General features: G+C 41.6%; 1 protein-coding gene across 1 annotated transcript; it reads left to right on the plus strand.

Annotated features, from left to right (window-relative positions):
• Nucleotides 1–467: 467 nt before the first annotated feature.
• On the plus strand, nt 468–13,887 carry ATP6V1E1 (ATPase H+ transporting V1 subunit E1). The gene is made up of 9 exons (XM_083461708.1): nt 468–627; nt 6,185–6,250; nt 6,984–7,093; nt 7,716–7,782; nt 9,143–9,232; nt 9,842–9,910; nt 10,806–10,900; nt 12,455–12,542; nt 13,276–13,887. Exons 1-9 carry the CDS (start codon nt 595–597, stop codon nt 13,336–13,338), a joined length of 681 nt encoding a protein of 226 aa, XP_083317834.1. The 5' UTR covers nt 468–594; the 3' UTR covers nt 13,339–13,887.
• The last annotated feature ends 430 nt before the right edge of the window (nt 13,888–14,317 follow it).

Below are 14,317 nucleotides of genomic sequence, written 5' to 3' on the forward strand. Positions count from 1 at the left end.
AGAAGTCCAAGCAGAAAACTCATTTGAGATATGGAACATGAAGCTTGCGTTGGCACTACTATTTTAAAATAATAATTTAAAAATACACACCTCGAAATGAAACATAAAAGTTAGAATGACAAAGAGCTACTCCCTTTCCTGACACCTTTCATTTTGAGGAGGCCTTCCTAACCATAAACGCAGGAACGTATCGGGGTTGCTCTACAAATTTCTCCGGGCAGTTCCTTAGGTGGCGATTTGGGGAACTTTTTGCTCAACGCGAGCCCGGAAGTTCTCTACACTAAGGCTGAGGAGGGGCACTCTGATTCTTTTATTTATCGCTGCGATAGCCGTGCCTTCAGAGCGAAACGTCATCACGCAAGCGCGGGCGCACTTGGCGGCGTCGGGACGGACCCTGCCTCCCCATTGGCGCATTGCCAGGGGTAAGGGGCGGAGACACGGTGACGAAGGAAGGGTGGGCGGAGACTTGCGTCAGCTGCTGAGTGACCCGAACCGGATTTGATCCCATTCCATTACAGCCTTCCAAGGAGCTCGGCCCGAGCGGACGACTTGCCTTGCCTATATTGTCCGCTTTCTCCTCCGCTCGCTCTCACAATGGCGCTCAGCGATGACGACGTCAAGAAGCAGGTACTGTGGGTGGGGGGGCCCTGAGGAGAGACCCTCCTTATCAACCCCATCCGGCCTCTCCCTTCCCTCGCGGCCCTGAGCTCCCTTGGCCGGGCTGTCATGTGACGCGCGTCCTTTTCTCTAAGCTGTGGAAAAGGGAATTCAGCGGTTGAAATGATTGGGGCGGGGGACTTCCAGGGAAATACCTTTTGCATCATGAAATACACTTTGCACCCTGAGAGTCTGCAGAGCTGCTTTGTGGATGGGTTGAGAGAATGTGTTAGGGACCTGGGTTTTGCTTTGCTTTTCTGTTCTCAAATAATTGCATCTTGTTTCCTTATGGTTAAGTGTTCTTTGGATACCGCCCTTCTAAGAGCTGTATCTTAGGCAGTGAAACACTGGTTGGACGCCCTTTCCTTGGAGGTTTTTAAGCAGAGGTCGGATGGCCCTCTGTCATGTATGACCTCGTTGAGATTCCTGCATTGCAGGGGGGTTGGACTCGGTGACCTGCAAGGTCCCTTCCAACTCTACAATTCTGTGATTTTTAAGGGTAACGGGCTGCTTGATTTTTCTTCTTCAAAAAACCCCCAAAGGTTTAGTAGCGAGCCAGTGTGGTGTAGTGTGCTTGGCCTGTGACCTGGGTTCAAATCCTCACTCAGGCATGAAGCTGGTCATGGCCTAACCTACCCTCCTGGGGATGTCAAAAGGACAAAATTAGGAGTTGAGAGTCAGGTGTTCCACCTTGAGCTTCTTGGAGGAGAAGGTGGTATACAACGGTAATCAATAAAACAATAACTGTATGGCTTCGTCCTATGTATGCTCAGTTTCGGTGTAAACCCTACCCTACTCCTAAATCCCACTGGGCTCAGTCCACCTTGACTTTCGTCTGAATCAACATGCATAGGCTGAAACTGTAGAAGTGTACATGCATGACACTTTCAACACAATCCTTGTGAGGTTTTTTCAGAAGCAAGCTTCACTGTGTTCAATGAAACATCCTCCTAAACACCTTTTTGAATATCTGCCGTGTTATTTATGTGCACAGGAAAATAGTTAATGCGCTATAAAAAGTGGAAGAGATCCACTTTATAATCCAGTACCCCGGCAGTAAGTGACCAGAGCAGGAAAGTCCTTTTGTACATTTACTTGGTAGTAAATTCCCACTTAGTGCATTGGGGTTTCTTCTCAAGTAAATTTGCATGAGGTTGGGCAGAATACCTGTTGAATTTGGGACTTCCAAATAAATATGGTTACGACTGTGCTGCAATGGGATTTAAACTTGAAGCTGAAATTCATGTGTGTATTTTTTGTTGAGGGGGGCATGAGGTAAGAAGAAAAGCTTGTTACATTAGAAATGTTCACCACCTCATATGCAAGATTACATGGTTGTGTTCTCAATGAATAAACGTGAAAAGTTATCCCCTCCCCAGTTCTTTGTGCCCAAACAGGAACACACATTTTGAGGTTTTTGAGATGTACTGAGAAGGTGCGGAAAGCTACTTTTTATTACCATGGTTATGGTTATCGCAGCATCATGTCCTACCTTGTCCTTGAGTATGTGTCCTTGAACCGAAGTGTTTGCAGTAAAAATGACTAAGTATATCTCAAGCAGTAGATAGATGGGAAATGTTTGCTGTTCACAAACAGCAAACATTTGTACCCAAATGTTTGTACCCATTCCTATCTTCCTTTTTTCCCATATTCACAACTATCAATACATAGTGTTATTACCAGTGTAAGATTAATGGTTTGTTCATGGATAGGTTAGAAATGAGTGAGGATTTGCTGTGTAGTAGAAGATGCTCAATGTGGGGTTGCAAAATCGTTTGTAAAGTTAAAATTGGCTGAGTTTGAGGGGAGGGTGACTATTGGGTGGGGAAGTTGGATATAAATGGATTTAGACAGGAAGCTAAAGTGTCTTACTATTGAATTAGACACAATAAAGGAAAGACAAATATTTGTACTTTAGCTATATTTTAAATGGGCTTTGAGAGAGTCCAGCTAGAACCAATTTGTAGCCAAGGGTTCTTGCGGCATTAATGATAGACCTTGGGTGCTCACAAGCCATAATATGGTGCCACTGCTACTTGTTACTTGCACTTGTATACCAAGGGGCACTAAAAACGGGATAAAAACATTTCTTTAAAAGACAAGCTTGCTTTGAAGTGTGACTGCTCAGCCATTGACCACAAAGACATATAAATTCTCTGCTTATACTGCTTACTTCTGGAATAGATGCCTATCAGTAAGACATGTTTTATCCCAACATATGGTTTGATTGTAAACAGAGGATATCTTTTGGAACTCTTTTGTAAGAGGGCAGAGGAATGTTTAATCTTCAGACTATGAAACTAGAAACTGGAAAAGCCCATTATTAAGACTCATATTAACTGATGAAAATAGGAAGTTCTGGTCCCAGCAACTGAAACTTTGGCGCATGTGGAACTTTGGGATTTGTAACATTTAACTCTAATTGGTTCATTGTGGCTTTTTAATACCAAATACCACTTTGAGGGCTTCTGCAGAAAATTAATAATATTGATCTTCGGGAGTTATATATATATATGAAAATAGCAACAACACTCAGTTAAAATAGTCATTTTCCTGAAGGAACATTTGCACAATGGAATTTTTTGATATACAGTGCATGTGATTTGGCTGTCCTTTAGAGCTTGTCCTGTTGACTGTAAATAGTGTCCTTCCTAGTAGAACTGCCCTGAGCTAGGTTTGGGATGGAATATTGTGCTGAACTCTGCATAGATCCAGCCAGTGCTGGTAAAACATTGTCCCCTCACAGCTGACAGGCAGAGTACATAATTTTTACTTAGTGTTTAACATCCATGAGCTGAGCCTTTCTTCACATAAGTGACCACTGTATGCTTCTTACTGTTATTGAGAGGTTTACTTTGGGAGCAGGTCAATTTTTTGTTTGAGCCCAGATACCAGTTCTCCAGTATCTCAGGAAAAGAGCTTTCCCATCACCTGATCTTCCAGCCAGAGATATTGGATATCGGGACTTCTCCAATGCCAGGAAAAGGACCATAGCTCAGTGGTCATTGTATCACCACTGCAGACATACAGAAGTTTGCAAACAGTGTTCAAAACTCCCATTGTTCTATGCACATTTTGTGACATGGAAGTTCATTAGCACAAACAGTTTCTGAGCTCTGGGTGCAGTACAGTGCCAAAGATTTCAGATTAAAACTGCAGTATGGAAGGAAAGGAGGACCTTTTTCTGCCTCCCCACTTCCAGCTACTCTCTGAAGACTGGAGAAGGGACTCTCTTATGAATATTAGGGGGGTGGGCAGGGGAAGGATTAGACCATGAGAAAAATGAACACAGTATTTTAGCTGCAGCTCATTCATTTTCAGCTTTGTACTCTTATAAAAAAAGCACGCCTAGAATTTCCATTATTGCACCCATAACCTAGGTTTAAGGTGCCATTTAGCTCCAAGCTTTCATATCTCAGTTTCTAATGATGTTTACAAATTATATGCTCTGCCACTGAGATAAGGTCGCTTGCCTGGCATTGCACACCAAGGATGAAGATCGCATATTATCCTACACATTTGGTAAAACTGCTTAACATCTTGAAGTAGAAATCCTCTGGTCCCTTGGAAGTAGAGTGATATTATGAAGTCTTCATAATACTAGAGCTCTGAGCCAGCCAATGAAGCTGAATGTTGGAAGATTGAGGGAAGAAAAAATAAAGCACTTCTTTGCCCAGCGCATAAACTATGGAACTCAGTCCCACAAGAGGCCGTGATGCCACCAACTTGAATGGCTTTAAAAGAGGATAAACAGATCCATGGAGGATAAAGCTATTAATTGTGGCAATTAATAAGGGACGCGGGTGGCGCTGTGGGTTAAACCACTGAGCCTAGGGCTTGCCAATCAGAAGGTCAGCGGTTCGAATGCCCACGATGGGGTGAGCTCCCATTGCTTGGTCCCTACTCCTGCCAACCTAGCAGTTTGAAAGCACATCAAAGTGCAAGTAAATAAATAGATAGCGCTCCGGCAGGAAGGTAAACAACGTTTCCGTGCGCTGCTCTGGTTCGCTAGAAGCAGCTTAGTCATGCTGGCCACATGACCCGGAAGCTTTACGCCCGCTCCCTCGGCCAATAAAGCAAGATGAGCGCTGCAACCCCAGAGTCGGCCATGACTGGACCTAATGGTCAGGGGTCCCTTTACCTTTACCGTGGCTGTGTTCCGCCTCCATTGTCAGGCAGTGCATAGCCGTTACTGTGAATTGTGAGTGGACAGAGTGCTGTTGCTCTCTGGTCCTAGTTTGTTTGTTACAGGTATGTGCAGCCTTTCATCCATGGAGCTGAAGGTAGCACACACACAATTATCCTTTTCCCTGTTTTATCCTCACAACAACCCTGTGAGGTAAGTTAGGATTTAGGATGAAAGTCAGTGACTGGTCCAAGGTCACCCAATGAGCCTTATGGCCAAGTGGGTATTTAAACCGCCATTTCTCAAGTTCTCGTCCAGCACTCTAACCACTACACTACTGGCTCTCAGGCTTTCAGTGAACATCTGGCTTGCGACTGTGAGAACAGGATGCTGGACCAGATGGGCCATTGGGCTGACCCGGATAGGCACTTGTGATCTGCACACATTGACCACAAATCATCCAGCAGAGAGTTGCACTGAGATAAATAAAGATTGAACGCACCTAACCATATACAGCTTTAGCATCATAATAATCTTTTATAACATTTGCACAGGGGTACCCGTCCCATGTCCCTACACCATTTGTATTTTGAATGTGTTTAACTTCATAAGGGTTTGAATATTTGTCCATGAGCACAACGTCCCATAATGTACTTACGAAATCCAAGCTTCAAAAAGATTTGCATTTAAAGTTGTCTATTTCTTTGCTATCACTAATCTAGATGCAGTTAATAAATGAAGAATTATATTTTTATTAATTGTATTCTTAATATGAGGAGTAAAATAAGTTAAGGGGCTAGTTTTGGTTTGGGTTGTAGTGGCTGTCCTCTTATCTGATTATTTGAAAGATTTTCCCCCAAAAGGGAATAATTTGTGGGCAAAAACCACCACATGTATATTAGAGAACCAAGGAAATTTCATTGCCGCCAGCAGAGTTTGGATGTATTGTGGTTAATTTTATTAAGTCTCAAAAAAGTGGCATCAATCGGGAGGGGGGGGAGGACTCACACCTTCTATACTACATGGTATCCTTTTATTGACTATGTTAGGACAGTTGAACATGGTATTCACCCTTCATTGAAACATGAAGTCCTTCATTTGACGGCCTGCACTGGAACATTTAAGATCACAACTATCAGCTGATATTTTTCTTTCTTTCCCAAACAACTGTTAAGCTCTGTATTCCGTTTGTGGGTATGTTCTGTTAACTGAAACTAAGAATTGGTAAACATTTTTTTTTAAAAAAAAAAACGAGCTTGAATATTTGGAAGCTCATTTTTCAGTCTTGGTGGCAAAAAAAACCCACTTGTAACACATAGGTTGTGAGAAATCCTGGGTGTTGAAAAGCAGAAATGTTCCTGCAGGCTTTCATGGAAAATATAACTCTCCTTTCTGTTACAGATCAAGCACATGATGGCTTTCATTGAACAGGAAGCCAACGAGAAGGCAGAAGAAATAGATGCTAAGGTAAACAAAAAGTATCTGTATCATTCCTGCATGTGGAACTTCCATAAAAGATGTTGGCTTCTTTAGATAACTAAAAGCTCATTTGTGGCAAGCTGAATGTTTGCCAGTCCTCCTCCTGAAATGTCTCAATGAGCCCTATGTGTGGATGCACAAATCTTTTTAACACTGTATCACCAACAAAGAAGGTGAGGGGTTATGGTTGGTGTCTAAAGTGAACATAAAAGCATGATCTGTGCATCTGTACTTGGATGTAAATCCCACTGAATTCAGTGGTGCTTCGTCCCAGGTAAGTGTGCATAGGATTGCAGCCTAACATTCCTCTCTAGTTTAGTAGTCTTGAATACAGAAATCAGTTTTCATGTATACATACTCTAGTAGTTAGAATTTAGTAAAAGTTTTAAAAGGGAATGGAAGTGTAGGATGCTGGGACCAAATGAAGTTTCAGTTGCCAATGAAGACATTCATTAGCTATGAGAGCAATAGATTTTTCCAAGACGCCCCCATGTATAAGACACCCCCTATTTTGGGGGACTCTGATTTAAGAAAATAGGGGGAGATCTATCCATGTAAAAGACACCCCCCAAATTTTGGACATTATGTTTTTTTTGGGGGGGGGACCTAGGCTTATGCATGGAAAAATACGGTAATTGGATTTTGCAGTGTTTTGCAAAACACCCTATTTTAGTAGAAAAAGCAGCATATATCCCAGATGGAGTCTTATTCTTCCTAACAGGCTGAAGAAGAATTCAACATTGAGAAAGGTCGTCTTGTTCAGACACAGAGACTGAAAATAATGGAATACTATGAAAAGAAAGAAAAACAAATTGAACAGCAGAAGAAAATGTAAGTAGTCTGCTGTGACCCCTAACTTATTCTTGGTTGCAAGTAGCCAACATGGTATGCAGTTCAACCGGAACTAGAGGAGAGGTAATTCCACAGACAACATGTCATTTCCTGAGGGAAGTGATGAGACCCTGAATAAGTTCTCCCCTCCTTAAATAAATAAATAAAATCCTGAAGGAAGAGTATGATGTGTTGATGAAAAGTACCTCTGTTCCAGCCACCTTAATTTCTGCATCCACTTGTGTCCCATCAAAATGAATTGCAGTCATGATCCTGCTCACTGGTAAATTGTAATAAAAATGCAGTAAGTAGTGGTCTTTAATGTAAGAAACAATGTCACTCCATATAAAGTGATCTCAGATAAATAGCTGCATATTGCTGTTTAAGCAGAGATTTGTGTGTGATCATCTGAGTAAGTCTTGGTGGTGGGTTAAAGAGATTCTAGAAGTGGACTGACATTATGAGAGTTGGGGAAAGGGTGTTTACAAAGAGCTTTACTTTGGGCCTGTCTGGATCCAATATGGGGTATGCTTGGGGGGGGGAGGAGTGTGTAATAAATGACTGCTGGTTAGACTGTCTGAAGCTTATGGCACTCAGTTCTGTTTTTCCATCTGACTTGCAGTCAGATGTCCAACCTGATGAATCAGGCAAGACTGAAGGTTCTCAAAGCAAGGGATGATCTGATTGCCGTAAGTATATACTTCCCATTATAAAAGAATGAGGATTCTTGCCATTTGTCTGACTCACAACTGGTGTCTTAAAAAAACAAAACTTTCAGGTTTCACTCTTGGGGGCCTATTTGATGTAGAAAATACTTGGGTTTGGAACTTGTATGTTGTTGTAGGTCCATATATACTATAAATGGAAGGTAATACTGATCTTACTTTCTGCTATACTGGAGAATAAATAAGAAGTAAAGGATGCATCCTGCTTATTCTCTGCTTTCAGCCTATTCATTGCTCCCCCCCCCCGCTAGCATTTAACTCTTGCACAATACAACAGTGTGGGGAAAGAGAAAGTAATCATATTCAGTGGCATTTTAATGGGGAGGAATTCCTCCTAAAATGGTAGAGTGGGTGAGCCTGTTCTAGTTCTTAAGGTTGCACTACTTCAGGTGAGGGCTTATGTGAGTTAATGGTCCTCTGTACAGAGCAACTTCCTGAATACAGAAAATTAGCATGTCAGGGGAAAGTTTCCATATTTTCTCCTGATGCATTAGTATTGTTTTTGCTGGATTCTGATTTTGTTTGATGTTTAATAAGGAACACTTCCAGCATTGCCTTCTTGCCTAATTCTGTTTTTAACAGGCATGACAGTATAAAACATAGTTACAAAACATTCCCATTCTTTCTGCTGGTTATTTGGGTTAGAAATACATTGGCTTAAATTAAAAATGAGCTGGAGGGCTACAGTTAATGTGTGTGTCACTACAAAATGCCTTTTGCTCACTCCACTGTTAGGTGAGAGTGGTATAATGATACTCCATAAACAGAGCTCACTGCAGTAGAAATTTCATTGTTTAATTCCTGTTTCCCGTAACAATTCAGAATACTGTATCACTTTTTAGAGAGAAAGTTGTCCCTTTTGCAATTTGACTCTGATATAAGAATTGATTCTGGCAGGATGTGCTAACACTTGCTGTACTTGTTGTGGAGAGGTCTGAAGGAAACAGGCTAAGAAACATGAATTCTTTCACAATCAACTCAAACAGCTCAGTCACATGCTTGTGATGCATGAAACGCTCCAACTTCCTCTTTATATCATAACTTTATATTTGTACTAGATAAGTGACCAGGGTTGGAAGGAAATTTAAGGAATTCAGTCCAAAATGAAAAACTAAAATATAGTGTTGTGGTATGACTGAATAACAGAACCCAGAATGGGTTCTGTAGAATAAAGTAAATTGACTGCATCAATTACAATTAAATGCCTTAACTGAGCCTGTGCATTGGGAACAGGGGTTGGAGCAGAGGGAGTCTGCCTGAGGTTTGGTGTTTGACTGAAGGACATGGTGTGATCTTTTCTATCTGCATTTTTCTCTCATCGTAGGATTTGCTGAATGATGCCAAGCAGAGACTGGCTAAAGTAGTAAAGGATACTGGCAGGTACCAGAGTCTGTTGGATGGATTAGTTCTACAGGTAAACATATTCCATGCTTCCTACAGACACTTCCCTGTAAAACAACTTGCATCTTTATGGTCTCCTTTTAGTTGTGGATATAGACCTCTTAAATCCACACTATCAACTCTCCTTTGTATTTCTTAGGATGTTTCCCAGTTAAATTCCCTACCTCTGGTTTCTCTAAGCTTGAGACAGCACTCCAACATGTATATAGTATGTAATCTACTAACTCCAATGCAACATGAAATGGTCAAGTTCTTATCTTCGCTAAAATTTCTACCTTTCCCACTTGTCTCCCTAAATGTGCTTGTATCCCTTAAGTTCAGCAGACAAAGACCACCTCCATTTCTCCATTCAGAATGTTAAACTTCTAAAGCAGAACTTTTTACATTTTGGGCCGTCAACTCTGGAAGCTGTTACCCAGAGAGGCCTACCCAACCCAAGTTTTGTACTCCTTTTTGGCAAACCTTCCGCATTAGGCTAATTAAGTCCAGTATTGCGTGAATTAAAATTAAATATGTTTTAATTGTCCTGGGTGTAAAGGTGTTCATTAAACTTAAGGGATTTGTCAACTCGGATTGTATAAATTTTGCAAGCCACATTAAGCTCTTGTTCTATTTTTAAAAGGGGTTTTATCAGTTACTTGAGCCTTCAATGACTGTCCGATGCCGGAAACAGGATTTTCAATTGGTTAAGGTAAGTTGTGTTTTTTTACTAAATGGTCATAATGTAGTGTCTGGTGGCTGATAAGCTCCTTGGTGTAAAACCACACAATAAATGTATAGTTAAAGTAGCAGGGGGGTGGGGACAGAACCCAAATTTGATCAGAGACGTGGCATGAGGTAGATGTGTTATCCCATACAGTTTTCCTGGTCTAAATAACTATTTTCCCTTCCCTACCTCTTTGGCTCTGCCACTGAGCTGTCACCCCTCCCTCTATGCACATCCAGTTTGTGCAGGGCCCTTGTCAACAACGGATGTATGCAATTTATCTGCATTGTTCTGCAAACTGAATGGCACACCCTCAAGGAAGTGCCTGAATTGCACATGGAAAGCTGCCTTTCATGTGCTGAATGAAACCACCTTGGTCCATCTAGCTCAGTTCCAATTCACTAGACTCGCAGTGAAACAACATGAGTTCTTCAATTGAAATCTGAATGTAATCCCATAAGGGACAAATCAGAGCTTGTGTTCTACCAGTGATAGGCTTGCCATATTTCAAAATTCATGACACCCACAAAGTTGTTGAGCTCTTTTCAAAAACCCATCAAAAGTGTTGAGCTTTTAATCTTTTGGAGCTGTTTCCACTGCTTTTTCAATCACCTTGCCATACATCCAGGTTTCCCCTGATATTTTACCAATTCAGCAAATTCCCCCGATGTCATTTTTACACCCGAAAACCAGGACACGACAGGAATTTTCCTAAAGTATGGCAAGCCTAACCAATGACCTGTGAGGGGCACGAATTCTTATGCAACCTGAGAGGCTAATGAAGAGGTGGTATTATTTTGGGACTGTAAATGGAATTGAGCAAATTATTATTTTCCTATGTGAACATATAACATATATGTCCATATAAATCCTTTTTCAGGCTGCTGTCCAGAAGAGCATCCCAGTCTACAAAGCTACCACTAAAAAAGAAGTTGATATTCATATTGACCAAGAATCATTTCTCCCTGACGACATGTAAGAAAGATACATAACTGAAAAGGGGTTATTGGTACTACATAACAGGTAGAGGCAGAGTGCTATACATAGAACTTTCATGTGGAGAGCAGGGGTTAAAAATATAACTTTCTAACATCTAACGGTATACAGTGGACCCTCCAGATACAAACTTAATTTGTTCCGGGGGTCCTTATGTACCCCGAAAAGTCCACAACATAAGGCGCCGCTTCTGTGTGTGGCGCGATAGAGCGCTTCTGCAATGCACGCGCGGCGAAACGCGGAAGTATACACATCCGGGTTTGCCGCATTCACAACTGAAAGTTACGTTACCCGAAGGTAATGTAACCCAAGAGTCTACTGTATAATGGAAATTAACACTGTCACATGCTCAATAACATATCCAATATATCATAAACCTTTCACATACACCCAGAAAACAGCAGATCATCCAGTTGTAGCTCCAAAAGGGATGGAATTTGATATTTCCTCATTATTGTGTTTTTAAAATGCCATCTTGTTCTATCACACCAGACTAATTGAAGAGCCAGTTCACTCAAAAGCTTCACAGTGCAGCAACAGATTAGGATGGGAGGACTACTTCTAGGTCCAAGGCTGGAATTGTTTAATAGTCCCCTCCCCCTTGGGCACGTTTATGCGGAAGTCCCATTGTACTCTATGGAATTTATTTTCAGGTAAACGTGTTAGTCTGTGATCTTATGTACACTGTGGAGTAAGTCCTATATCTTAATCTTGCTTCTCCGTAAGATGATCAGGAACCTAGGCTTTGTTAGAAACAAATATCCAAATGCCCCTAGCTACAACTGTCAAAGATCATTGTAAAACATGCAGATTCATTAAAACTTTTCCTTACAAGTGAAAATTGTGAGGGAAATATTTACCATGCTCTGATTTAACTTTGGTACGGACACCCATGCTCAAGCACAATTAGGGAGCTAGTGACTCATGGGCGACATCCGTCCTCCCAAAGCAATTTTATTTGGCCCACTGGTGTTCCACTAAAATGTAATCAGGGTGCAGTGCACATTTTGCTTCATTTCCTGTTTTAAGTAAAAATAGCAATGAATTTTGTGTGTGCGTTTCACACAGTAATTGTATTGTGCCATGCATAGCCTGAAAAGGCAATGAACTGCTGTCAGCAGAGGATCTTGCAGAAAGCAATTAGTTTTTTAACCAACCCTGTTGATGACTTGGAACTGCCTGATTACACACAGTCAAACCCATCAAGCATTTACTCCTAGGCGATGCTAAATTTTATTAAAGAATTTGATCCTCTTATTCACCAAATTGTCTCTGCACAGTGGTTCCAAAAAAGCAGAAGTGGCTATTCTTGCCCGAGCATGTACAGAAAAAGATCCTAACGTTTTAAAAAGACTATGAAGACACACTATGTAGGTACACATGTTGTTGGATTGAATAAATTACAGTTGCAGTGAAATGTAAGGGTTGGGTAGGTGACACTGATTCATCCCTCTGGCACATGACTTAAAACAGTAGTTTTGTCGGTTTTGTTTCATTCAATCAGACATTGTTTATCTTGCTTGTGTCTTCTAGAGCTGGAGGTGTTGAAATCTATAACAGTGACAATAGAATCAAGGTTTCCAATACTCTGGAAAGCCGGCTGGATCTAATTGCTCAGCAAGTAAGCCTGAGAAATACCTTCCATTTTCTCTCCTGCCCCACCATCCTTGAACCCCCGATTTCTTCCGAGCTTAATATCCTTGGCAAATGATTTGTACACCACTAATTATTTTGATGTGTATCCCATCTTGCAATCCAATGATCGCCAAGGCATCTTACAGTAGTCCCAAGCCCCACACAACTCAGCAGCCTGTAAGCTCCTGGCTGATGCAGGGGGGGCCTCCCTTCACTTCTGCAGTCCTGGGGCAACTGGTAGTTGAAGATTTCTGGCAGTGAGAGGGGAAGCAAGCTCCCTGCTCTTTCTCTCTGACCATTCATTGATGCCACATCTTTGCCATCATGTTCTGCCTGGAAGGCAGGGACTACAGTGTCCCAGTGGCCCCCTGGCCAATAACGAAGGTCAGAATGTTTCCCTTCAGCTTTTCAGTCCCAGTGCAGCCCATTGTGGCTACAGGTGCTTGCTCTGAGGTCATAGACTCAGTTTGATGGTGCTAGTCCTCATTACCAGCATTTTGTTGGAGGATCATGCATCATGGGGAAGGGCCTACTTCCTTTGGTATTGTGCAGTCTTGCACAGTTTGTGTGATGTGTCCCTCCAGACCTTTATCTTGCCAGTTCAGGGCTGGTGCCTGCGCCTGCAATATCGAACAAAGTGCCTGGTGCATGTTACATTCCTGTTCTTCTGTGCCATCACCAAACACATTGTAACTGCTTCGCTTTTTTTCCTTCAACAGATGATGCCAGACATTCGAACGGCACTTTTTGGTGCCAACAGCAATAGGAAGTTCATGGACTAAATTTCTTCAAGTAACAGTGGAAATTATTCCACTGCCATTATGAAGGGAATGCTGGAGCATCCCTAATAAACCAACACCCCTCTTAAAATGTAATACTCAGTGCTATATTGTGTTGCCCTGTGTATGTTCTTTGGTTAAGTTATACTACTTCTTCTTTTTGCATACCTGCTATGCTTAGCCTGACTTGAAGAGAGGCTGGAAGACCTCTGTCCACAGAACAGTGGTATGTAAAACAGAAATTGAGACGTTTAGGTCCCTTGAGACAGATTCCTTGGGGGTCAGTCTCTGCTTTGACTACTTCCCTCAAAGCATGTCGCCAACCTGTGTTGTTTATCCATGGTTTCCTTATTTAAAAGCTGTTTGATATTACATTAAATAGGGGGCATATGTTTCTTTCGAGGGCCACTGTAACTTATGCTAATTTGGTCAACCCCAGATTCTTGTTCTGTATATGTGGTTTCAAAAATTATATATATATATATGTATACACACACTTGACTTGTGCACATGCACAGCCTATACATCATTAAAATAAAAAGGTGTGTGAAACTTGTTGTTTTTCCTTTGCTTCTGCCCCCAGAGGAATAAGTCTGTATGAGGTCATCAAGCAACCATGTTACTGAGCTTTACAGCAACACCTTCCCTCCATGTAGTTTCAGTTAGGGAGTGTAAAAAAAAAGAACTGAGAATCAATGGTACCATTTATCAGAAGGGAGTTTTAGACTAAAATTTAGTTCTCTATAAAGTTGGAAGCTTCAAGATTGGTATTGGGGAAATAAACTATGCAAACTGTAAGCAATCTGATTTATTAAGAGACAAGCTGCTTTTTAAGGTCAGAAGCAGCCATTTTACCACCCTGCCAAGATTAACATATAACATTTTTTAATACAGAGTTCCCTGGGCAGGTTGCAAAAAGTTATGTGGTCATGTTGCAGAAGGTAAGGCAGAACAGGGGTGTCAGCAGGTAGTAGCATGGGAG

This window comes from Podarcis liolepis, assembly GCF_965112155.1.
Source record: "Podarcis liolepis genome assembly, chromosome: 10".
In the NCBI taxonomy this organism is placed as follows: domain Eukaryota; kingdom Metazoa; phylum Chordata; class Lepidosauria; order Squamata; family Lacertidae; genus Podarcis; species Podarcis liolepis.